Genomic DNA, 23,794 nt, shown 5'->3' with positions numbered 1-23,794 from the left:
GACTCCTTGTCCTCCTCTGTCTCTCCCGCTGAGAACGCGAGCACCACAGGGACAGGCCCTCTGACGTGCTCCCCGAGGCACCCAGCCTTCAACGCTGGAAGAAAGAGATAGACAGTACGGGCGGCTGCAGGGAGGGCCCGGATTGCAGAGGCCAGGGGAAGGCATGTGGGTTTGGTTCCCGGCGCACAGGGACGGCACTGAAGGTTCCCAGTCAGGCAGAGTCAGGGTCTGAGTCACATATTAAAAGCTCACACTGGGGTGTGTGTGAAGAACAGCTGGAAGGAGGGCAAGCCACTGTGGGGACCACACATGTGGTGGTGCCCGGGCTGGGGGCGGGAGACAAGTGGACAGGCACCAGAGATCAACTAGGAGGTGAATTCACCCTGCCTCAGTGATCTGAGGACTGTGAGGTTGCTGAAAAACAGGGCAAGGCAAACACTCAGGCTCCTGGCCTGAGCAAGGAAGTCAGAGCACAGTCACCTGCCAAGAGAAGGAGACAGGGGAGGGACAGGTTGAGGGACAGGTGTTCAAGAGCTCTGTTTGGGCCATGGTGAGTTTCTGGTGCCTAACTATAATTTCAAGTGGAGATGTCAGGTAGCCAATTAGGCAAGGTGAAAGCTCAGAAGCAAAGCCTGGATGGAAAATATCCATTTGGGGAACATAGGCTTAAAGTTATTTTTAAAAGCCTGAGAGCTTAGAGGGAGAAGAGAAGATATCCAAGAACTAACAGCGAGGACCAAGCCCTGAAGCCTTCTGAACTGACCCTCGAGGAATGAGGAGCTTGCCAGAAAGGTGGGCAGAGGGCAGTCTGGGTAGAAGGAAGAGCATGGGCACGCATTCATGTAAAAGAACATGGATCTCAGGGTTCTTCAAAACTGTGAACATCGTCAAAAGCAAAGAAAGCCTGAGAAACCATCATAGCCCAGGGAAGCCTACGAGGACTAGACAACTCAATGTAATGCATTCTGGATGGCATCCTAAAACAGAGAATGGACATTAGGTAAAAACTAAGAGAATGTGAATACTAGTATGTCCTTTAGTTAGTAATAATGTATCAATATTTGTTCATTAATTATAACAAGTGTATGACACTGCATACATGTGCAGCCTCATACATGTAGGGTGCTAATAGGGAAACTGGGTGTGGGGTATAAGGGAACTATCTGTACTATCTTCTTAATTCTTCTCTAAATCTAAAATTGTTCTAAAAAATAAAGTCTATTTTTTAAAAAAGAGCATGAGTCTCATAAATCTCCCCCAATAAACACATTCCAAGGACTATAGCAATATTTTCTCTGGAGAGGACTTTAACCCCAGCCAGACCTTCTGTGGCCAAAAGACTCAGGGACATTATGAATAGCCCATCACCCCTCCCCCTGCCAGGGAACAGAGGATCCTCACCTCCACCTGCTTGCTTTCTGTTTACAGAAAGAATACTCTCCTCAGGCCCAATTTCATAGTGAAAATGAGAAGCAGAAACTCAATAACTCAGGTAAGTCAGACGCGGTGAGAACTCTTCAGGTGGAGCCAGAGCTAATCCTTCCCGCATGCTCCCTAAAGGCCACCCCTCAGCCACAACTGCCTGAATCCCACTTTGCTCAGTGGCTGATTTGGTTTCCCCCTTGCAGCAAAAGTTTTGGCTCCCTCTGGGTTCAAATTCCAGCTCCACTACTAACTAGTTATGTGATCTTGTGCAAGTCACTTGAGCCTTATTTTCCTCATCTCTAAAAGGGGCATAACCAGAGCATGATCAAAGAGCTATTGAGTGGATTGAGATGAACTGTAAATTGAGTATAATTTCATCCTCTGAGATAGTGAATGGCAAAGGTCTGGCATCGTGCCTGGCACTCCTGATGACTGGTTGTTGATGAGAGACATGATCAGTCTGGCCAATTAGTGAGGTCCCCGAAGATCAAGTGTCACCTTGGGACCCTGGGTGGTGTCTGAGTGTGTCAGGTGGATCCTCAGGACGCTGGATGGTGTCTGAGGAGCAGAGAAGTACAAGGATCTGAGTCAGAGCAAAACTGGGCCTGGGCAGGCAGCCAAACAGGGCTTGACCAGCAGCTGGCCCAGGAGGTGACAGAGGGAGAGGGAGGTGATCCTGGGTGGCTGAGACTCCAGCAGCCAGCGCAAGCTTCCCTGGCCCAACCTTGAACAGAGACCGTCCAGTATCTGAACAGCTCCACAGATCTCTAGATTTCAGGGGCAAAAGTGAGGCAAGCCACCTCACCTTCCCAAATCTCAATTATCTCACCTCTAAACTGGAGGTGATATCTACTCTTCAGGGCTGATGTGAAGAGGAAATGAGATAAAAGAAGGTAAAGAGGCAGTAGGGCAGAGTGGCCCATGTCTGAAGGTCGGACCACCTGAGCTCATTTCCCAGCTCCATCCTGTGTGACTTCAGAGAAGTTCCTTAACTTCTCTGAAGTTGCTTAACTTCTCTGAGCCTCAGTTTTCTCTCATCTGTGAAATGAGAATGCTAATAGACCCTACTTCATAAGGTTATGAAGATTAAACAAGACATGACACATGCAATAAACAGTTTTTGCTTTAGAAGAAACTTAGCACAGCTCCAGACACAGAATAGATAATCAAAATTGTCAGCTTCTTATATCTTTCAAAACCACCTGCTTGACTTTGCACCTCTCCCTTTAGACTCTTTTGATCGGTTCTCCCACCTGTTAAAGTCACTGCACAAAGCCAGGAAGTCAATCTTGTAGAGTGCCACAGGCCTCCCCTCTCAACCTTCTTTCCCCCGGCAAAGCCCCTGCCTCTCAGAGCTGCCCGCCCGGGATGCCTGAGCCACTTTTTTATAAAAAAGCACCAGGCTGTCCGGTATACATCGACACGTCGTGCAGTGTTGGCTCTGTGCCAGCCACTGCTCTAAGAGAGATGTGTAGCAGGTAGGTAGATGTCCGGTGAACCTCACAACCCTGAGAGAGACGCACTCTGGTTATCCCGGTTTTACAGATGGGGAAACAGTTTCCTTGAGGCCAGGTAACCAGGCTGTGGGGTCCCGCAGCTATTAGTTGGTGGCACGGGAACTTATCCCAGGCGTGGCACTTCAGAACCCCACGTCTGCTGGTAGTGTTCAGAAGGCCCAGGGCCAAAGACCGGAGAAGAGTAGGTGGGAGCTGGAGGCCGGTAGTCAGGACACGCTGTTCCCGCCTTGGCCTGGAGCCCTGGGGCTGGGCGTCCTCCCGCCGCGGCTCGCTCGCGCGCGGCCTGCTACCTGGGCTCAGACGCCGCCCGGCCTCGCCTGGCCCTTCCGGCGGCGGCGTCCGCCGGCCGGCCCCTCCCGCCGCGCGGTAACCCGAGCCGCGGCGGCGCGGGGGCGGGGGCGGCGCGGGGGCGGGGGCGGCGCGGTGGCGGGGGCGGCGCGGTGGCGGGGGCGGCGCGGTGGCGGGGGCGGCGCGGGGGCGGGGGCGGCGCGGTGGCGGGGGCGGCGCGGGGGCGGGGGCGGCGCGGGGGCGGGGGCGGCGCGGGGGCGGGGGCGGCGCGGGGGCGGGGGCGGCGCGGGGGCGGGGGCGCCCGGTCCGCAGTGCCGGCTCCGCAGTCGCGCGCGGGCGCATGGCGCAGAGGCCGGGCGAGAGGGCGCGGGGGCCCGCAGAGGCCACCGGGCTGTACCGGGCCGTGCTACTCAGGTCGGGTAAGTGGGGCAACGCCCCCGGCCCCACCGTCGCCCGGGGACGCGCGGGGGGCGCTGGGTGCACTGCGCCAGCCCCGGCCGCCAGCCCCGGCCCGTCTGTCCTGCGCAGCCCTGCTTTCCTCCCTTCCGTCAGCCTTTTACATTAGTTTTCCCTTCCTTCTTTCGTTCCGTTTTTCCTTCCCTCTTTCCTCTTTTCTTACATGTGTTGCTTTCTTCCTATGCTCGAGAACACACAGACGCGCACGCACTACATTCCTTCACTTCAGAAGTCCTGCGAGGTCCCTTTCTGCGGAGACTCGCGGACGGCGCGCCCCGGGGCGGGCGCCTTGGGCCGGCGCGGACGCTGCGCGAGGAGGCAGCGGGAAGGGCGGGAAGGGCCGGCAGCCGCTGGGGAGGGACTTCGGGGTGCCGTGGGGCGTGCGTGCGTGACACAAGGCGGGGAGCAAGTTACAGGTAGGAGAGGAACCGTTCTCTGTGGGTGCCTGCAGCGATTTGGAAGGAAACACGGTGGTTTTCTTTTTAGAGGATGGGGGTTGGATGACAGGTGTGTTTTTCTCTGACGTCTTTCGGTTTGCTTGTTCACAGTGAGCATGTATTATCCTTCTACTCAGGACAATAAGAGGATTCTTTAATTTAGAAAAATGAAGTAAACATAATATAGGATCAGTTTCCAAGTAATTTGGAAAACATGGGCATGTAGGAAAACGAAAACGAACGCCCTAGGTAAGCGTTTGGGGCGTTTCCTGCCGGACTGTGCTTGGACAGAGGCGTTTGGAGGTGATGAACAGCCTGGTGCCTGGGTCCTTGCCAGTGGGGGTTCGTGATTACAACGTGTCAAGGGACTTGGCTCACGGGCCAGCTGCCCTCTTCCTTGGGCGAGTCCTGCCCCAGACCGCTGGAGCCCAAAGCGCGAGTCAGCCGCGCGCCCGCCGGCCCCGCGGAGATGCGGCCTGCGCGCCTGGGCCGGGCGATCCCGCCGCCCAGCTGCTGGGGTGCGAGCGCTGGCGCAGCGACTGGCACGGCCAAGTCCGAAAGCAAGGACTGGCCCAGTGACGCCTTCCTAGGGGAGGGTCTCAAGTGCGGTGAGACAGGCAGACAGAAAGGGAGGGGCTCTATAATTAGACGAATCTGATTTCAAATCCAGCTCTGGCGATTCCCCCACGAAGCAATCTGTTTAAGTGTCCCTCACCCAGTTCTTCTCACAAAACCGCAAGGGGCGTCCCTGATCGGAAGCCCTTGTGTTCCCCCTATCCCGGCGCCGCAGCGATGAGACTCTAGCTCTCACCCTATCCGGAATAGCAGACATGTCAAGAGTCATTAGGTGCCGCATGCTTGCCATCACCGTGCCGCACACAGTCACAAGCCCGCGAGGGAGCCGCGGCCTCGCCGAAGGGGCGGAGCGCTTTGTTGGCAGGGCGCCTCACTGTGCGCTAGGCGCCGTGTGGCGGCTCGCTCGCTCTTCACAGCTCTCCATTTAATAGAAGAGGAGCTGAGGCTCCGAAGGCTTGAGCAGCTTGCCCACAGATGCTCAGAGACGTTTTCTACCCCACAAAGAGACAGAAAACACATGGAGACTTCAGTCCATCTATGCCAAAGTCTGGACATCTTAGAATAGTGATAATAATGCCAAATGATCGTTAGTCACTACCTATTGCCCTTTCTCTGCCAAATGCTGTACACCTCATCTCATCAACTCCATTCATTCATTCATTCAGCTAATACTTATTGACCTCTATTACGCCCTCGGCTCTCTGCAAGGCATAGGGGTGTATTGATAAAACAGATATGCCCCTCTTCTCAGGGAGGTAAGTAATGTGAACTTCTATTGGGAACAAGAGGAAACTGAGGCTCAGAAGGTACAATGACTTGTCTAAGGTCACACTGCTTGTCAAGGAAGGATGAGATTTGAACCAGGGCTGTTGTGCCTCTGGTAACACTTTTCTGGCTGTCTCACACAGGAAGCAAGAAGTGAGAATGGGAGTAAGAGGCCAACTCAGCAGGCCGCGTGGTGAAGGGGAGTGCACCGCTTCGAAAGCCCTGCAGAGGAGAGAGGCTAGAATCAAACCCAACACAGCCATTGTCATTGCAGCAGCCCACAGTCATGCACCAAGTATTACAACACTTTTAGAAAAATGTTCATCCCAGGTTACATCCAAATAATGTCTTAACATTAAAGTGATACATGTTCACCATAGATATTTGGGGAAATTGAGAATGAAGAGGTAAGCTTAACTCATAATCCCACAACCCATAAGCAACCACTAGTGACATTTGGAAATGTCTCCTTCCAGTGTTTGCTACACCCAGTTTCTGTGTGTATTTGTTTACACTGTTGAGATTGTACTGACTCTAGTCTTTAAATCTACTTTTTCCACTTGGATGGAAATCTTTAATGCTTTTAAATTATCCAAATAATAACCACCACTTGTAGTGGTGACTCTGACACCACTGCCTTGGGGGTAAAGGGCTTTCCGTGCCCCATCTGCTTTGTTTCTCAAAAGAACATTTGCCCCATTTTAGAGATGAGGAAACAGGGAGTCCAAGATGACCTAGCTGTCCAGCAGTGGAGCTAGGATTGGGATCTGGGTTGACACCAGAGCCCGCACTCTTAATCATTTCACCTCTGTGGAATCACTTATGCTTGGCCATGCCTGGAAAACTATGCAGTCTTGCAGCAGAAGTCCACCTGAGGTGTGTTACTTGCATCCTACCTGGAGCTCAGGCGAGGTTCCTGGTGGGGAGGAAAGCATCTCTGTGTGGCACCGACAAGCAGGCACCTCCCCAGATGCCTGTGGCACCAGTGACTGCATTTCCCCTCTAGAGCCAGAGGGGCAGCCACAGCTCCCATCTCTGGCCTCTGCCAGATGGGGTAGCCAGATAAACTGCTGAGCGCTCAGGTAAATTTGAATCTCAAATAAATAACAGATAGTATTTTATTTTATTATTATTATTTTTTTATTTCTTTAAACAGAAAGTCTCCAAGTACAGGTAGTATTTTAGTGTAAGAACATTCCACATATTGCATGGAATGTACTTATACTCAAAAATTATTCGTTGCTTATCTGAAATTCAAATTTAACCGGGTGTGTGGCATTTGTATTTGCTGTATCTGCCAACCACACTGCCAGGAATTATGGAAGTTTGCTTGGCTTGACAAGCTATGGTTTGCCCAGGTTTAATACACACACACTCATATCCACTCCCCACCCCTAGAGCCACTGTCCCTCTTGTCTGGCTACAAGGAAATTAAAATGTGCTGGGGGTAATGGGAGCCCCAGGGTTCTTCTGCAGCTAAGAGACCAAATTAAGCATGCCTAATTGCAGCTGGGTGGAGAGCCAGCTTTCTGAAACAAGACTCTCAGTTCTTCCCCACCCCCTCACACTTTCCTATTTTCTCGCTTGAAGTCCTTCCACTGGGGAAATTCTTCCCGGTTCAAACTTGTTGTAAAGGTGATTCTCATTCCTTTTATATTCTCTCCACGGATCCTATGACAGGCTTTTTTCTGCCAATACAGCTTCTTCTCCCCTAAGCCCTTTCAGCAGAGCATGTCTGGGGGATGAGGGGCACAGTTTGATCCTGGGTCCGTTTTGTGGGTGGCTTCTCAGAAACCTCATTGAGTCCTTGAAAAGGGGCCTTGGAGATTTAGACTGAACACAGGGCTGAGGAGGAAGTTTTGAGTTGCCATGGAAACTTCTTGTCTGATGTTTGTGGGCCCTGATAAGCTGATCCAGGGACCCACTGTCTTGGAGAAAGGGGGCAAAAATGAAAAGAAAGCCAATTTAGGGGGTGGTTAGCTTCTGCACACTACAGCCCAGCCCAGTACAGTGCAGGAAAATTCCCCAGCTCCCGCTCTGGGCCGCCTCCCTGGGACTTCACTGGCTTCCTTCCTTTTGGCTCCTCTGGCTCCCAAGAAATCAGATCTCAAAGGGACAGGAGGGTGGGAGGGGTGTGCTCAGCCTCAGGACCCCCCCCTTCAGTGCTCCAGCCCACCCAGAGCTGAGCAAGAACTCCGAAACCCAGGCTCCCTTCCTTTTGGAAGAATGGAAAGACCTCCAGGAAAAGCCACGCAGAAAGAGGCAGCAAGCAGCAGCTGGGCCTTGAATTCTGCCTTTACCTGGAGTAAATTCCCGAAAGGCTCAGTTACTCAGAGAGCCTCTGTTTTCCCATAACTGAACCAGATGTGATTCCTAACTAGCAGTTGCAAAAGGTTGCTCTTTCTCATATTTTTAATCTTCAGAGCTTTTTTGTGACAACAAAAGCAATACATGCTTGGTTTGGGTTTTAAAGTTACAAACATTACGGAAATAGAATGACAGAAGAGAAGAGCCTGTAATTTTACACCATAGAACAGTGGTTATCTAAGTCTTTAATATAAATGAATTCCCAGGGTAGTAGATTAAAAATCCAGATTCCTAGGCTCCTCCCTCAAAGGTTCTCATAGACCAATCCAAGAGTGTGTGCCAGTAATTCCATTATTGACACTCATTTCAAATGCCTAGCAATGATGTTTGAGATGCATTGATCTAGAAACTGACCTCTGCTAACAGATTAGTATTTATGCCTCCAAATGACTATGTGTAAACTAACTTTTTTATCTTAGGAAAAAAAGAATCATACTACATATGATTTTGCAGTTTGGTTTTTCATTAAATATGTAGGAAACATCTTTTTCAGGTCAATAAATAGACATGTTTATTGGCAGCATGCCATCATGGAGTGTAGCATACTCTCTGACTGATGAGGTGTGGCTGTTGACTGTGGATCTTAATCCAGTTATCACACAGACACACAGCAAGATGGTGCTGTGAGCTGGAGGTCTGATGGAGTTGGACAAAGTGGGACTGTGAGAAGAGTTTTAGGGGAAGAAGTACAGTGACTTGAGTCCCAACTGCCTGGGGAAATGGCACCCAATGCTGGCGGACTCCTGCCCAACTCCCCCTGGCTCTCGCTTGCACGTCCCTTGGGGTGCGCTAGATGCTGGGCTGCTGCCTTCTCTGGGGGTAAGTAGAAGTCCCCCTGCCTCAAACCTTATTCCCCCCAACTGTCAGAGGCGCCGGGACTGGTTCAGATGAGCTACTGCAGACCCTGGAAAATGGCAAAAATGCTCATTAGTAGAGCAGGATGATGTGTAGGAAGGAACCAGGGCAGCAAAGAGTAGTTTGATGAGAATCTAGTTGTTGTCTTCTGCCAGGAGAGTTTAGCGAAGTTAGGGCAGGCACAGCTGAGTGGGAAGCTGGGGAGTGGGCATGGGTGCTGTTTAAAGGACCTCAAGAGAAGCAGAATTTGAAAAGAAACTAAAAGGACCACACATCGTTTCCAGAAAATTCGTTAATACCTGAAAATGTAGGACCCTCTAAGTTCAAGTGGCTCCAGAATGGTCAGCTCGGCCAAAGCCCCTGGACATCCCTGACCTGCCCCTCCCTGCCCCAGACCCACCTCCCACCTCCTTCACACCCAGCACTGCAGCCACGCCGGCCTTATCCGCCACGCCCTGCGCCCTTCCACGGGCTGCTCCCACTCCCTGAACATCTTCACACAGCTGACTCCTTGTGAGTCCATGTCCCTAAATCCCCACACACACGGTGTCTGCCCTTCCTAAGCTCACAGTCCCTCCCTTCCACCTCACCCCTCTTGCTTTCGCCGTAGCGTTCGTCACCAGCTGATGGTTTCTGTACCTTTTAAAGGTAGGTTCCCTGAGGACGGGGTATTTTCTGCGTCATTCACTTGAAACAGTACTAGGAACACAGTAGGTACTCAATAAATGCTTGTTAAATGAGTAAATAATGTAAGCCAAAGAGGACACAAGGTTGCACTTTTAATGCCCCCGTTCACATTTGATGTGTGTCTTGGGCTTTGCTGCCCTCCAGCCAGCCAAGACTGAGATAGTCAAGTTGGGGCGAAGGCCCCTTGTAGACCCGAGCTTCCTCGTGAGAGGACGAGGATGTTGCTAAAAGCTAGAAAACACTAACAGCTTTTCAAGTGGAAGCTGGTTCTGAAATTAGGAAAATGCCTCCATTACTCACAAGCACCCAGGTTGGCCTCAGGGATCTACACACACTATTTTTACATTCGCACGTTTATTCCGTGAGCCCCTATTTATGGGGCACAGTCTGCCAGGTAGGGTGCTGCACACTCAGGCCCTGCACTCAGGTCACGTAAAGCCCAGGTCTCTTTGGGAACAGTCACGTTTGCTGAGCACTGACTATATACTCTCCCTGATGTCAGGGCATCCATGTCACCTCCCAAGCGCCACATTTGATACATATGACATATATGACACGTCTGACACTATGCTCCATGTTTGACACATACAGAAACCAAGGCTCAGAGACACTGGGTGGCTGCCAAGAGGCTGGTGCCAGAGCCAGGGCCAACACAGCAGGCTGCTGGAGCCCAGACAAGTCAGTGTCCACTCTCCCCTCCCCTGTGCCGTGTCCCGTTGGCTCCTCGGGGAGGTTTGGACGAATTTCAGGATATCAAGGAAATAGCGTGTGTGGAGTTTTCGACCCATTGGTGGATGACCAAGAGCTGACCAGATGCTGAGTAGTTCCCCTCCCTTTACACATACCCTACACACTGCGAGGGCCATTTCTCCTGAAGAATCGTCACTGGAGCAGGAAGCTTGGCTTCCCCTTCCATCGGGAAAGGGCCGGAACCCACTCTTGCCTGACCCTCCCATTAGAAACGGGAAATTCCTTTACATGAGCCGCCTTGTTCCAGACAAAGCTTAGCATGTTTCTTATTCCTCATCCATCTGACAAAATAGGTACTTATTTGTTCCTCTCAAGCATGTGGCTTGGACATGGTGTTCCGCATCGTGGAAGTGGCCGTGCACCAAGTGAAATATCCGTTACTATAGTAACAGTTCCTTTTTATTGATACCAGAATAAACAGGAATGCAAAGTCTGTCTCACTTGTTGGCACATTTCAGCTGCCTCCTATCCCCAGGGGTTTAGGAACCGCCCTTTAGAGGCGGCCCTCCTTGCTAGTCTAGGACTTCCCGGTGGAGTGAAGAACCCAGCTACACTGCTCCGGACTTCCCTTCCCAGGGACTCAGCCGGAGAAGTAAGACCGTTTCTGTTCTGTTTCACCTGCGGTTGAGGTGGGTGCTGTTCAGGAGGAGGTAGAAGGGGAGGAAGGCAGCCTTCAAGCGCTGGAGTGGGCTGGCGGGGAGCTGGGTGCTCTGAGTTTAGGCACCTGGGCCGTGTCCCGGATCTTTGACATGACATGGAGGATGCCTCCTGGCAGCCTGGGTTTCAGAAAAAGAGTAGGAGGCAAAGTGAGCACTTGTGTTCTCATTGATCTTTTTTTTCTGAATCCCCAGATGCATCTGAGTTAATGCATTATACGGCCTCACCTAAGTCAATTATCACACAGCATGGGGGCTTTCATTCTCTTAATAACTGATAGACAAAAGGCCAGAGTGCCGCAGGGTGACACAACTGAGGGAACATAGGTTGTGTTGTCAGAGTCAGCTCAGATTCCAGCTCCTTCATTCTCTTGCTGTGTGATCTGGGGACATCAGGTGACCTCTCTGAGCCTAGTTTCTTCCTCTGTAAGAATGGGGTAATGATAGCAGCCACCTCTTCAGTTAGTTGTGAGAATTTCAAGTGACGTGGCTGCTGGGTGCTTAGCACCGCACCAGGCACACAGCAAGTGCAGGTGAGTGTGCCACCTGCCGGCCTTGCTGGCGAATCTGGCTTTAGCACTTTGCAGTCCAAGGAAAGTCTGGGATTGGGCCAGAAATCAAGGGCTATAAGATTGGGTGTATGACTTTTTGAAACTGCTACCAAACCCAGGTGGTTTCTGGCTGCGAGGCAGTTCCAGCACCTGGACCTAAAGTGGCTCTCTTAGCTCTCTCGATGGTAGGTTCCTGCTGGGATCACCCCCCAGGGGCATCTGCAGGCCAAGTGGCTGGCATCCTGCCACTGGTGAGCCGCAGGAACATCTGGTCTGCTGAAGCTTGTTCCTGGTCGACTGCACAGTGCTGTCCACCAGCCTTGCTAAGGATCCTCCAATCTCGCCCTGGACTCTCTGCTGTGGAATTGATTCAAAACTCCAAATGCCCGCCCAGGCCTTCGCACAGAGTAGGGAGTTACAGCAGACCCAAAGCAAAGTGTTCAGAACATTTGTCTAGAGTCACTGAGTGCAGCTGGACAGGCAGCTCGGAGGGGAGCTTCCTGGCACTGGCCAGAGGCTGCTGGGGGCCGCGGCTCCCAGGCACACTGTCCTGTGATTGCTGGCCAGCGAAGCACAGATGGGCTCTTTCCCAGTGGGGAGGAGAAGAGTGCAAAGGGTCAGGAAATCCAGTGGCCACGCTTGTCAGTTTTCCTGAATGCCTCTTTTTCCTTTGCCAGTCGTTATTTTGAAGGCCTTTCTTCTCATCTGTTCTGCCACCCCATTAAATGCTGAACCAAGGAAGTCCTGAGTGTGTTCTGAACCCAGCAGCTTGAATGGTAATGAGGAATAAGGGTGGGGTGAGGGGGGCAGAAGAGCAAAGACTGACCGACAGCCCCAAGGAGGGAGGCCGCTAGCAGGTCCTCTCCTGAACAGAGGGCAGCCTGTTGGCAGGCAGGCCTGGGGTTCTAGGTTAAGGCCAGAGTTGCTGGGGCCAGGCTGGGGCTCCCCAGTGGGAGTTTGTATTTCATATGGGATAGAAGTCCTCAGGTTAGCAGGCCTCCATTTTCTCATCTATAAAATGGGCTCACACTGCCTCTTCATTGGGCTTTCTTGAGTATCTAGAGAGAGAAGAGAGATGTAAGATGTAACTCTGCTTCATCAATTAAAAGACATTTTGCACCTAGAAGACAGTGAACTTGCAGGAAGAGCATTGAGTTTGGAGGCCAAAGGTCCTGGCTTTGCTATTTATTCTCTATGTATCTTGGGACATGTAGCATGGTCTCTCTGAGCCTTGGTTTTCTCATCTACAAAATAGGGCACCATCAGCTGCCTCCCAGGGTGATTGTGAGGTCCAGAACAAAGGTCATGTGCTCACCATAGGGTCCCTCAGGGCAGGAGGACCACAGTTTGCCTTCAGTGAGCATCACTCTGCCAGGCACTGTCGTGCACAATATATCATTTCACCCTCCAGACAGCCCCATGAGTAGGCCAGTATGCCCTCTCCACAGAGGCCCAGAGAGCTTGAGCTATTTGCCCAAGGTAACGCAGCTGGAAAGAGTTGTCACCATGATAAAAGCCTAGTCTGTTGCCTCTGAAACATCTCCTCTCACCACTGCTTCACTGGCTCATGTGTCATTTGTTATAATGGACACCATCAAATCAGAACCAGGACCAGCAGGGCAGAGGAGAGGCAGGTGGAGGGCACATTAAGGCCTTGCAACAGTGTCCTGGCTGTTGTCGGGATGAACTGGGACCTGGGACTCCACCAGCGCAACTCCCCTTCCTTCTCTCCTTATTACTACCTTGTGTCCAGGGGGGACCAGTGTTTGGTTTCAAAGCTGCCACCCCATCATTAGCCACACACACCCCGATGACCTGGTGAGCTTGTGTCCCAGCTGCTGGGTGTGGTGTGGGGCTGACGTCCTGTGGAGCATCCAGGGAGCAGCTGCGAGACCTCCCGGGCCATCAGCAGAACTAGGAGAAACCAAACGAGGCTCCCAAGCTCTTTTCTGACCTCTTATCACCTCCACCCCATGAAAAATGAGGTCAGTCCCACAGTCTGCACACTAAGAGAGAATATTTGCCCATCTGTAGTCGTGTAAGACATCAATTTAGCTGTCACCTACTGGCTGCCTCACTTTCTGTGCCCAATCTGCACAGCACCAGGATTCCATAGAGGAAGGCCCCAGAGGTTAAAGACCTACCCAAGGTCACACTTCCCCTAAGAACTGTGACCTTATTCAGACTCATTCACAATAACCACAGTCAGCTGAAATCACTCAGGCCGAAGCAAAGAAGCTCATTGTTTTTTTCTTTTTAACCCCATGGTTTGCAAAGTTGGCTGCCTATTGGAATCACCTGGAGAGTATTTAAAAATCGCCGAGACCAAGCTGCCAACAAATTTGATCAGAATCCCTGTAGTGGGGCTCTGGCATCGGCACTACTAAAACATGCCCTGGTAACTCCAATACATAGCCAAGGTTAAGATCACTGGTTTAACCAGCGCAGTTTTAGGGAGGATGAGAAAGCTCAATGCAGGACTGAGAATGGGATCTATCAGTAGTAATTGTTAATAGCAGCTAACAGGATGGTCACATTGCAATGCCAGGGGCACCACTCACAGTTTAATCTATAAGAGAAAAGGATTTGGAGTTGTGCAGTGCACAATCTGCCTTGCTGTATGTGGCAGCTCTGGTAGCCAGCAACAAACCCTCAAGTCTGTACTAGGCATTTGCTAAACACCTTACAAGTACCACCTCATTTATTACCCAAAAACCCCGTAAAGAAGGGTTCTGCTATAATGCCCATCTTGCAGAGGAGACACCAGCTCGATAGCAGCTGTCCCACCTAATCTGCTATCCTAAAGGGAAAGCATCCTTAGGCAATAAGTCAGGAGTGCGCGTAGCTGTGTTCCAAGGGTAGAGATTTAGTCCACATGCTGTACTTCCCAGGCTCTGGTTCCAGAGTGTAGATAAACTTGCCCTGGGCTAAGAAGGGGCAGAGCCAAGATTCAAATCCAGGTCTGAATGGCTCAAACACTTGTGTCTTTCTGCCTTATTCTGCGTTTCTTTGAAAGGCAGTGACGAATACTAACTAGCCCCTAACCTCCTCCTCCTCCGTTGGCCTGTTCCTCCCCCTGCCAGCTCTTCCTGTGGGATTCGCCTTTCTCTTTTCAGAGCTGGCCTGTCTCATGCCCACTCCACCTCTCTGCCCCACCAGTGGTGCTTGGCTTTCACCGGACACCCCAGCAGTCCTGGGAGCAACCCAGACCTCTCCTGGATATTCCTGGCCTAGCACTTGTGCTTTGTTGCACAGCCTCTTTTGTGAGGGGGACTGTGTGAGGCTCTTCTACACCCCGGCCTCCTCGAACCCAATTCAAAAGCAGGAAGGCTGGCCCAGCAGCTCTCTAAACCCTGGGGGCTCCCAACAGCACCCCCCACACACTGGATGCCGTGTGTACACGGGTGTCACACGTGTTTTCTCACTGCAGCTGTGGGCTAAAGAACCAGCCGCAGCCTTCAGGGTCCCTGCCTCAGCCGCCACACCACCCAGCCTCAGGGAGACACCACCTTCCACAGCTCACCACAGATTTCATTTATATTAAATGAATAAAAAAAAAAAAGCCTGGAGCAGATCTTGCGCCAGAGCTAGCCCCTTATTGGACCTGGAGTGGTGTAGGACTGACTACATGATTTGCAGGGCGCGGAGCAAAATAAAAATGCAGGGCCACTTGTGCAAAATGCATCAGGAATTTCAAGACAGAGACAACAGATGGTTAAACCAAACAGGGCCCCTCTAAGTGTGACCCTGTACGACTCAGTCTGGCTGCCTGGGTGGGGTCTGAGCTCAGGGCAGCCACCGCAGCTGGCTGGTGACCCAGGGGAAAGGGTCTCAGCCAGGCCAAGCAGAGGGTTTTCCTCTGGAATTTAACAGGAGAGAGAGACAGGCAGAGACCACACATTGGAGTGAAGGAAGCCAACGTCAGAAATTCCCAAAGCCTGCTGACAGTTTTCCCCATACAGCCTGGAGAATGACCTTTTTTAAACGGAATCAGACAAACTCTTTCCCCGAATTGAGCCCACCCGTCCACCCTCACGCCAAACATGCTCCCGGCGTTGCCCCCTCACACCACTCCAGGCATACTGTGCCTTTTTGTTCCCTGAACAGACCCAGCTTGTTCAAGGTACAGGCGTCATGCATGCTGCTCCCTAGCCCTCAAATGGCCTCCCTCCTCACTCTCGCCCGTCAGCTCCTGATGTCCCCTCCTCAAACAGGCCCTCCCCCCGCACCTGGCTGAAGGTAGGCCCTTCCTTAGTCTCTATGGGAGCCACCTGTTTCCTTCACGAAGCTCTTTTGTTTTGATTGGTGTGTGTCTGTGTTGCTGTCACTCCCTAGCAGAGTGTGGGTGCTGTGAGGGTGGGGACCTCACTTATTTAGTTCCCCTCTGTGTCCAGTGCTACCACAGTACCTGGCAGATTGTAGGAACTCAAACACCTGTGGAATGTGTGATTGCACTCTCTCAATGGTCACTCCTGTTAATCCCGTTATGCAAGAGCTCCGGGTTTTGTGTACTTATTTTGTATCTGGCCACATTATCAAACTCTCGAATTAGTTCCACATGCTTTTCTCATCATCCATGTGGGACTTCTTGGTATATAGCTATATCTATGCAAATATTAATTCTACCATCTTCTTTCCTAAAGGAGATATAAATAAGTTGTCCAACTTATTTGTTTCCTGCCTTATTGCTTTGGCAACATATAGTGAGTTCTTTTAACACATTAACTACCATGTGAGTTGTATTTAACTCATGCTAGTGTTGAGCCTGGGGCCTCGTGAAGCAATACCCTGCAGCTGGTTTGTGAACATCTTGCTTGTTGATGTTCTTATTGTTACAATTAATATTGACAATTCCATTCTAAAAATGTGGATTGCAGTACATATAATTCATACACAGAAAACAATAAACAATAACAAATTAGAAAGATCATTTTGTGTTAATAAAACACCATGGCCCCAGGGAAAAATAATTTTTTTCTAGTGTGGCAGGTGTTAAGGATGGTGTGACTGATAAAAACAAAAGTGTGCAGCTCTGGAAGGTGTGGGGTGCAACAGGACTAAGGACAAGGTGAATAGCCAGGGAGCCACAACAGTTATTAAAGTGTGGTGCAACAATGACCTGGACAGGATGAGAGCTGAAGACATATGAAGGAAAGATGCATCTGAGAATTACTCAGTCAAAGGATTGTGGACCTTGTTAGCAGAAATGGGCAGCTAATGGGGGCAGAAAATCCCAAAGCTGCAATCTGAATCAGAGTGTTCTAATGCATTGGCTCCCAGACAACTTGATCCCATGGACTAAGAAAATGCCCACACTAAAAAAGAGAGAGAGAGATAGAGCTGATATAGCCAACTGTTTATTTTGTCAAGTGGCCATTTTTAAGAAACTACTAAATATTATCACCATTATTTATTTTTTAAGGACCAAAAATTTGGCAAGGATATAACCTAAAAGCAAACAGCCTTATGAACAAGATAAAACAAAAAGAATTTAATTAGAATTTTCATTTTAGAAATGGTTCTGAGAACATGAATTCAAGAAAACACAATAGCAGATGTGTTTCTATGTCCCGACACTAGCTAACATCTAAAACACCTTATAATAATTAACATTTTTTCCAGTTACACAGCACCTTGACATATGTGGTCTTACTTAACTCTCCAAACAGCACTCTCAGGTGGGCGGTCACAGAAATGCTGATGTGTCTCGTGTGCCGCTCTTGCAAAGCACGGCCCCCACTTGATGCCTGCGTCCCCTGACATGTGGTCTTGCAGTGTGTACCCCACCAAACCCCTTCTCTGTACAAGCGGTTGGCCACTTCCAGGTTTTCCACCAGATCACCATCCCTGTCTAGTTCACCTGGAGAGCCGTTCATCCATCATGCTGCATACAGGCAGGAAATAGCTTTCACCCCCTTCCCAGCGTGGGGGAGAAAGTGAGTCTGTGCAAAGGGAACATGGTGGTCCTCAAGAGGGTGCTGGTATGTGAGGTGGGGACACATACCTCAGTTGCCACATGAAAAGCCTTAGGGCACTGATTCCCCAAGACCAAAACCTCAAAATCAATTACCAACAAATATGTATCAAGTGCCTGCTACATACCAGGCCAGACACTGCCAGTGCCTGGCATATAGTAGGGGTGTACTTCCGAAAAGCTGGACTCATGAGCAGTCCGAGCTAGTGTCTAAATTTTCACTGTAATTACTATAAACAGCTAAAAGCCAGGCAGTATCTATCCCCTTGAGACTTTTTTTCAAGAAGTCTTCTCTCTCTCTCTCTCTCTCTCTCTCTCTCCCCCCCCCTCGGGCATTTCAAGGATAAGAAAGCAGTCTGTAGAGGAGGAAGCCCTTCTGCCTGAATTTTAAGTAAAATGACAAATTTCAAACTGCCAGATTAGAAATGAGGCCATTGAGTTGCCACACACTGGCACAGAAGATGACAACCATCCCTTTGTAATGAGGGATGCAGCAGTCTCTAGATTGCACACTCTCCCCTTTGACGTGGAGAAAGTGCAAAGCTGGACGCTTCCACGAGAGGATATGGGAGCATGGACAGGGAATTAGACAATAAAGGGTGATGTTTCTTTTATCAGTGCGTGTATCCAAATTATCTTTAACAAGTGCATAGTACTCTTTTTAAGTATTTTTTCTTTTTCTGGTACAAGCTCACTGAAAAACAGAAACTCAAACACAATTCCTTTTATGGTGGGAGAAATTAGTTTTTGCAAAGTCAAGCCAAAAATGTACACATATGTCCACCCATATTCAGTGACCCAGTAGCACTTCTATGCCCCAGACACTTTACAAACACCATCTCTAATCCTTACAACCCTGTACATACATTTGATTATTGTCTCCATTTTACAGATGAAGAAACTATGCTGGGAAAGTCATGCAGCTTGCCCAGGGCTGCACAGTAGCAGGTGCCATGGGCCATCTGACATGAAAAGCCCTGCCCTCCAACTGTGCCCTGGGGATGGGTGGGACTGTAGGCCCAGCTCTGACCAACGCCTCTGCCCCCCTCTACAGCCGCCATGTACTCAGAAATCCAGAGGGAGCGGGCGGACATCGGGGGGCTGATGGCCCGGCCAGAATACAGAGAGTGGAACCCGGAGCTCATCAAGCCCAAGAAGCTGCTGAACCCTGTGAAGGCCTCCCGGAGCCACCAGGAGCTGCACCGGGAGCTGCTCATGAACCACAGAAGGTGGGGACACGGCCTGCTGGCACGCGGGGAGGCGGCCCTGCTGGAAAGCCTGGCTGTTCTCCTGGGCTCCTGGAGGCTGAAGAGGGCTGAGGGTGCCCCACATGGTCACCAGCAAAAAGTGTGAAGGTCCAGTCCCCAGCAGGCCCTAAAAAGCCCCATTCTCCCACTCAGACACCCACTCCATGCCTTGTGCTGGGCACCGTGCCAGACCAGGGGGTAAAAGTAGGAATGGAACTCAGTTCCTGTCCTCATGGAGAGGGTCGGACACATAATGAGGTAGTAAGATTGGTGCTTTGATGGCGATATAAATGGGCCTGAGACCCCACAGGAGAAAGCTGGGAGCCACCCAAACTGACTTCACAGGAGAGGTGACACTTCAGCCAAGACCTGGAGGGGGACAGGCCAGGAAGTGGGTGTCAGGTTGCAGAGGGAACAGCACGTGCAAAAGGACCAGAAACACAAGTTGCTCAGTGTGGCTGGGGTGGAGATGTGAGGTGCAGGCGGGGGGAGAAGCACGCACTGCGGACGGGCCAAAGCAGGGGAGGCACAAGTCCGCTCAGTGCTGCAGAAAGGCCCCTCTGGCTGAGGAAGGGCTCACAACGGGCAGCAGGAGGTGAGAATGTTGCAGATGCCTGGGATGGTTGTTGGCTCTTCCGTGGCAGTGACCTGGGTATGCAATGAGAGATAAACTGGTGGGGCATCTAGAAGGTGGCAGGGGTGGGACCCGGCAACTGATGGGATGTGAAGCAGGGGAGAGGAAGGCTGAGCCTCCCCACCATGCACCTGGTTACACAGCCCTGCTAACCAGTACCAGGGTGAAGGCGGCCTGGCTCCCTCTGCTGGCCGGTTCTGGTATTAAAACCGGGTGCGATTTCCCTTCTTGTTTTCAGTTGTGTGACCAAAGCAGGTACCCTTTTGTACACAGGGTTGTTTTTGGTTTTGTTTTCACTTAGTATTATAATAGCTTTTTGTCTGATTGCCTTTTAGAATCATGCCTTTTAATATCAAAAAAATCACCACAATAAAACAAAACTTAAAGACAAACCAGGGGAAATATTTGCAATATAAATTATATTTTTAAAATATATATATTCAGAAAAAATTGAGATATTCAGATCTCTTAAAAATCCACAAGGAAAAGATATATAAAAAGTAGGTACTGTTAATTCACAAAAGAAGAAATGCAAATGGCTGGCAAACATATCAAAAGTTGTTCCATGTGACTGATAATCAAACAAATAGAAACCAGATATTATTTCTTGCCTACCAGATTCTCAAATATAAAAAGATTGGCTGGTGATGGGGGAGAAATAGATGCTCTTGTGCTCATTGACGGAAGTATAAGTCGGATAACCTTTCTAAGAAGCAGATAGATATATGCACCCAAAATTTTTTTAAAGAGCCTAACCCAGCAATTCTACATTTAGAAACTTATCCTAAGAAAATAACCAGAAATAACATATTTAATAAAACCCGGTCTCTGCAGTCAGGTAGCCCTGGGCTCACATCCTCATTGGACCGCTTTGTGGCTATGTGGCTCTGACTTAGACTGGGAGCCTCAGTTCCCATCTCTGTAGAGTGGGACCACAATAGTCCCAGCTCCAGGGCTGCTGGCAGGACTGCTAGAGATAACGGTGGAGGCTGGTGTCACCACAGGGTGCAGCTGGGACTGGGGGGCGGGGCGGCGAGGGTCTCCTGACAGCCCCCCCACCCCAGGGGCCTGGGTGTGGACAGCAAGCCGGAGCTGCAGCGTGTCCTGGAGCACCGTCGGCGGAACCAGCTCCTCAAGAAGAAAAAGGAAGAGATGGAGGCCAAGAGGCTGCAGTGCCCCTTCGAGCAGGAGCTGCTGAGGCGACAGCAGCGGCTGAATCAGGTGGGTGAAAGGCATCCAGCCCAGGCTGAGTCTCCTCCACGGCTGTATCGTGGCCCAGAGGTTTTGTTTTCTGCATGTGGCTGCAGCCACAAGAGGGAGGAGGGTCAGCAGAAGGAGCATTGGACCAAGGGTCCACCACTGCCCTGCTCTGCCATTCACTCTGCTGTGTGACTTTGGACAAGTGGCTTCCCCTCTCTGAACCTCAGCTTCTTCATTGGCCCAGCATGCAGCATGCTGATCTTGATTCCATCATAACTGCCTGCGAGTCAGGTGGCACTCCCATTTCAGAGGGGAGCCAGTGGCACCAGGCTTCACAAGGAGAACTCAGTCTCATATTGTGTGCCCCAGCTGCCAGGTTGGTGGCAAAGCCCATCCCCAGGGGCGTTCTTTCCCCACTAAGAGAATCCTTGGTCCAAACCCCGTGGTCCTGAGAATGGGAATCGCCCAGCCCACCGACTTCACACCTCTGCTTCTCTCCTTCAGCTGGAAAAGCCACCGGAAAAGGAAGAGGACCACACCCCTGAGTTTATCAAAGTCAGGGAAAACCTGCGGAGGACCGCCACGCCGACCAGCCAAGAGAGGGCGCTGTAGGGGTAGGGCTGGCCGCTGGGCCTCGCTGCGCCCGCCCAGCCCGCCCTCCTCCAGCCCCTCCGCACCAGGCAGCCCTGGGCCCGGCCTGGGGGCACCTGTCACATTCCCACCCACTCCCATAACAACGTGCCGCCCCAAAGGCCCCGCTTCTGTAAGTGCCGAGGCTTTTCCTTCCAGCACCCAGCCCTCCTGCTCCGCGAGGAAGCCGCCGCAGAAAAGCCGTCCCAGGGCGCCCCTCCCAAGGGGGTTCTGAGCCCGGCAGGGGAGGGTTTTCTGGCAGAATTGGGAAGGAGGGACAGGTGGCCCTCTGGCTTGACAGACCCTCCATCCTGCCCAGGCCCCCCCACCAGGAACCTCCCAGGCCCCCCAGGGTCCTGCTTCTCAGAGCAGCAGGGCTCCTGGGTCTCAGAGAAGTCTCTCCCTCCCTCCCCCATCTGTGGTGTCACCTGCAGCCAGCAGAGCTTAACTTCAAGGACACCTGCCCCAAAAGCCCCTGAGGGTCAGTTGGGCGGGCAGCCCCCAGGCATGAGAGGTGGGAAGGGTGCTGACAGGCGTATTAGGGTTTGCCAGACTTTCCCCCACACTCCTGCTTTGCTTTTCTCCCCTGCACAGCCCTCCCTGTCCAGGCCTTGTAACACTTGTAGCCAGGGCTGCAGCATTCCTGTGTCCAGAAGTCTGCAGCAGTGCTTTGCAAACTATTTTTCATACAAATCCCTGGGGATCCAGTTAAAACTCAACTTCTAATTCAGTAGATTTGGGGTGAGGGCTGAGAGTCTGCATTTCTGACAAGCTGAGGCCCGCGCTGTGAGCAGCAGGGCTGGAGCAGGCAGGGATAGTGCATATCCCTGGTATTTCAGGGAAATACCATCCCTGAAGCCATCACTGTCCCCAACTCCTGTGATCTCTGCCCTGGAAGTTCCCACCGCAGACACCTGGTCCCCGCCCTCCTCTGTAGCCCCAAGCACCCTTCATTCATTTTCCACCCCACCCGCGAGGACTCCCATCCAGGAAGACTTCAGCCTAACAAATCCTGTTGGTTGTGTGATAGTCATTTCTACCAGAGATGTATAGAATTGCCAATCTGCATTTCTTACCAGTGTCACCACACTGTTAATGATGCAATTCTAGCCAAAAAAAGAAAAAACAATGTAACCTTTTCCTACAGCCTTAGAGAACACAAATATACAATGATTTCCAGTAGATTTCTGGAAATATAAATAGTGGTTAGAAAACCCCATTACCACCTTTAAGGACTGGCCCCTTTGAGTCACTGTTTCAAGCCTCTGTTACCTGAGGCCTGCCCCCTCCCTGGCCGAGGCCTGCCCTCTCCCTGGCTGAGGCCTGCCCTCTCCCTGGCTGAGGCCTGCCCCCTCCCTGGCTGAGGCCTGCCCCCTCCCTGGCTGAGGCCTGCCCTCTCCCTGGCTGAGGCCTGCCCCCTCCCTGGCTGAGGCCTGCCCTCTCCCTGGCCCAGCTTTGATGAATTCACCCATCTTTCTTCCTCAAAAAGTCCTTCCTTTTGAGGGTCAAATATTTTAAACTTTTGCTCCTATCCCATTTTTAAAGATTTAGAGAATAAACCCAGCCTGTTTCTTTCCCCCTGAAGACTAAAAGCATTACCTCTGGCTTCATAAGCCCATCATGCAGGTGACAGCAGTGCTATAAAACCATCTTCTTTCACTCCCCCAAAACTGCCGGAAAGAGCTGCCACCGCGCTGCTCTTTGATTTCCTGGGAGCAAAGGTGGGACCCACAGAAGAAAGGGCTCTTCCTGGTCTGACTCCTAACTGGGTGGTTTGGGTGACTGAAGATGTCCTTGTGTTGTGTGTGGTGCCAGTACAGGGTGTGAATGCAGCCCGTCAGCCTGTGTGTGTGTGTGTGAGCATCGACCGAGCTCTCAGTGGCTCCTGGCCATCCTGACTGGTGCCGTCTTGGCAAGAACGTGGTAGTGCTGTGTTAGGTGCCTGCCAGGTGTGGGCTATGCGAAAGGTGCACAACAGAGAAGCAGGACAGAGGCCTCAGGTGGAGGAGGACTCTCCAAGGGCACGTTGGGGTCTCACCCAGTGGTCCCCAGAGGTTCTCCATGGAGACAACAAGTCATGGAGAAGAAGCCCCAGTAGTAGGAACTTCAAATACCATTCCACCCAGGGGGACCATGGCAGATGCCCTTGGTTCACTCTCCAGTGGTCAGTCCCAGCTCCATCTCTCTAGCTGCCTCCCACTGTGGAGGCCATCTGTCCAGATTCTTTCTGTTCTGCCTCCTCTCTAGCTTGGGATGACCATGTGACCAGGTATGGCCAATGAAATTGAAGAGGAAGTCTACAGGGGCTTCTAGGAAAGCTTATGCTTTTCTGATAAAAGACATCAACATGGCTAAGACCTCTCTGCCCCTCCTTTCTTCCTGCCTCGATTGAGGATGTGATGCCTGGAGCTATTGCAGCCATCTTACGATTTTGAGAAAAAGGCCAAGAGAGTCACAGTGACATTGACCCTATCGTTATTGGACCAAGCCCATGCCAGCAGCCATCCTTCTCCAGAATTCCTGTAAATAAAAATAAATCCCTCTTTGTTTAAGCCATTGTTGGTCTCTGTTACTTGTACCCAAAAGCATTCCTAACTAACACAGAAGGCCAGCCCAGCCTGCCCAGAAGTGTCTGCAGGCCATGCTAAAAATGCAGATTCCTCTTTCTCATCAGAAACCCATTGGATCAGTGCATAGCAACAGAGAAAGCCTTACTTGCCTCTTCCTCCTCAGCGTCCACCCTGACCCAGAGGTGTCAGTTTGGTCAGAGCCTCCTGGG

General features: G+C 51.3%; 1 protein-coding gene across 5 annotated transcripts; it reads left to right on the top strand.

Annotated features, from left to right (window-relative positions):
* Positions 1-3,537: 3,537 nt before the first annotated feature.
* FAM107A (family with sequence similarity 107 member A) lies at positions 3,538-23,567 on the top strand. Of its 5 annotated transcripts, none has more exons than XM_012789378.3 (5): positions 10,496-10,715; positions 12,008-12,106; positions 18,359-18,533; positions 20,250-20,406; positions 20,890-23,567. In XM_012789378.3, exons 3-5 carry the CDS (start codon positions 18,364-18,366, stop codon positions 20,995-20,997), a joined length of 435 nt encoding a protein of 144 aa, XP_012644832.1. In that variant the 5' UTR covers positions 10,496-10,715; positions 12,008-12,106; positions 18,359-18,363; the 3' UTR covers positions 20,998-23,567. The 5 variants fall into 5 exon arrangements, with proteins under 5 accessions (XP_012644829.2, XP_012644830.1, XP_012644833.1 ...); XM_012789377.3 differs by having other exon boundaries at positions 10,496-10,752; XM_012789375.3 differs by lacking the exons at positions 10,496-10,715; positions 12,008-12,106 and adding an exon at positions 3,538-3,649.
* The last annotated feature ends 227 nt before the right edge of the window (positions 23,568-23,794 follow it).

The sequence above is a fragment of the Microcebus murinus genome, chromosome 1 (assembly GCF_040939455.1).
Source record: "Microcebus murinus isolate Inina chromosome 1, M.murinus_Inina_mat1.0, whole genome shotgun sequence".
NCBI classification, from domain to species: domain Eukaryota; kingdom Metazoa; phylum Chordata; class Mammalia; order Primates; family Cheirogaleidae; genus Microcebus; species Microcebus murinus.
The sequence above is the reverse complement of the archived record's forward strand: the minus strand, read 5'-3'. Positions and strand labels throughout refer to the sequence as shown.